The 2,143-nt window shown below is 52.6% G+C and overlaps 1 protein-coding gene across 1 annotated transcript; it reads left to right on the forward strand.

Annotated features, from left to right (window-relative positions):
* Window positions 1-233: 233 nt before the first annotated feature.
* PFICI_15409 (uncharacterized protein) lies at window positions 234-2,002 on the forward strand (the record flags this gene model as incomplete). The annotated part of the gene is made up of 3 exons (XM_007843990.1): window positions 234-405; window positions 614-791; window positions 853-2,002. The coding sequence occupies 3 exons, from the start codon at window positions 234-236 to the stop codon at window positions 2,000-2,002; spliced, it is 1,500 nt and encodes a 499-aa protein (XP_007842181.1).
* Window positions 2,003-2,143: the final 141 nt, after the last annotated feature.

Here is a 2,143-nt window from a genome sequence, read left to right on the forward strand (position 1 = left end):
CTACCACTATACACACTACTCTCTCTCTCTCTCTCTCTCTCTCTCTCTCTCTCTCTCTCTCTTTTTATTCCCCTCATCTCCCTCTGCTGTATCTTCCAAACTGGTGCTCCGGAATCACCTTCATCTCTTGCCCACAACATTTTGTATCGAACCAATCATACTACTTCGCCGGCAGACCACATTCATTTGACTACCTATACGACACACTCGCTCTACCATCAAGAGACGCAACCATGAAAGCCACTACAGCGGGTTTCCTGTCTTCCTTGGCCACCTTGGCAGCAGCCGCCCAGTCCGAAAGGACTTTTGCCGTGCTTCGTTTTGACGGAGATGGGTTCATGACTGAGGGAAGAGTCGATCCCATCGTCAGCCCGGGTACCGCTGCCAGTCATTTCCACGGTATTAGTACGCGCTCCCTATCTTATCTCTTGATTTGTCTTGTAGCAACATATGTATATATATATATGTATCATATGGTGCAATAGTGCAGTGACGTGAGGCAAAGTTGCCCCGGGAGGGAAAAAGAAAAAGAGAGGCTGCCTGCAACTTCATGTTCAACACCTGAAGGAGGAAAATTTAAAGAAAAAACCGATAGTGCTAACACATGTTGAAGTGGGCGGAAGCAGCTTTGGCACGACTGTTGACGGCGACCAGCTGCTCTCATCGAGCTGCACCAATGCCAAGATCAAGAACGATCGAAGCAACTATTGGGCTCCCGAGGTCTATTTCCGTGATCCTAACAATGGCACCTTTACCAAAGTGCCCCTGTTCTACATGAACGTCTACTACTTGTAAGTCTTGCGCGTCGCAACTTGTCATGAGCCAGCCCAGTGATTAAAACTTGCTCCCCAGCTTTGAGCCTACGGATGACGATATCGAAGCATTCCCCGTCGGCCTCAAGATGTTTACTGGCGACGCCAAGACAAGAGACCCTCCCGCCTTTGGTGGCGGAAGCAACCTCGATCCCGACGCCGGCCCCATTCAGAACATCCAGTTCACCTGTCCGCGGTCAAGCTACGACCCGCCTTCTTACCCGACGGACTCTGACGGAACGACAGCCGGAATGCAAGATCCCCAGAACAAGGGTGCAGGAGCTGGATTCCCTCTCTACCCTTGTGATGGATATGCTTCTCCTCTGCGGGCAGATATTCATTTCCCTTCCTGCTATAACCCAGACGCGGGATTGGACGACTACAAGAACAACATGGCGTGGCCCACCATCACAAACTTCAAGCAAAACTGCCCGTCTGGTTGGATTCACGTCCCCCACATCTTTTTCGAGCTTTACTGGAACACGCCCATGTTTGATGACCTGTGGACTCCGGATGGCAAGACGCAGCCCTTTGTCTTGTCCAATGGAGATGCTACTGGATACAGTCTCCACGGCGACTTTATTGCCGGTTGGGACCTGCCCACGCTCCAAACCATCATTGACACGTGCAATGCTGGTGATATCGGCATGGACAAGTGCCCCAACATCCCGGGCGGCCTCAACGACGACAACGACTGCAAGATCAGCTCCCCTATTGTTGAAATTTTGAGTCTCAACGCGGCCTTGACTGCGCTTCCCGGTGACAACCCATTGACGGGCTGGAGCTTTGGCGGATCGAGTGATAGCGGCAGCAGTGCGTCGAGCAGCAGCGCGACAGGCTACGCGACAGCGTCTGTCGACCAGTCGAGCACCTCGGCTTCCAGCAGCGCACAAGAAACCACCTACGCCGTGTCACTGGCAAATTTGGATGGAAAGAAGGGCGAGGCCGCGTCAACCCAACCTACTGCTGCGCTGCCCACAGAGGCAGCCGTCTCTGCCGTTGCCAATAATGCTGGCTACAACACGGTTGTCATTGATGGCACTGGCATTCCCGTCAGCACTGTTTGGGACATTGTCACGGCAACTGAGACGCAAACTGTTTGGGTCGAGGAGACTGCGCCGGCCAAGCGTCAGGAAAAACACGCCGGTCACATTGCCCGGCACAGACGCTCTGGTCACTTTCATCACTGATCGGTTTCAGTATCTTCTGATTCTCGTGTATAAAACTTTACTTTTGGGACAGGATTACAGAGGGTGTCTATTTAGACAGGGATGGAGTCAAAGAAAAAGGTACACTGGAGGATTGACACTGGGTTCTGTTTCCCCCCCCCC

Source organism: Pestalotiopsis fici (assembly GCF_000516985.1).
Source record: "Pestalotiopsis fici W106-1 unplaced genomic scaffold PFICI_Scf_26, whole genome shotgun sequence".
Lineage (NCBI taxonomy): Eukaryota > Fungi > Ascomycota > Sordariomycetes > Amphisphaeriales > Sporocadaceae > Pestalotiopsis > Pestalotiopsis fici.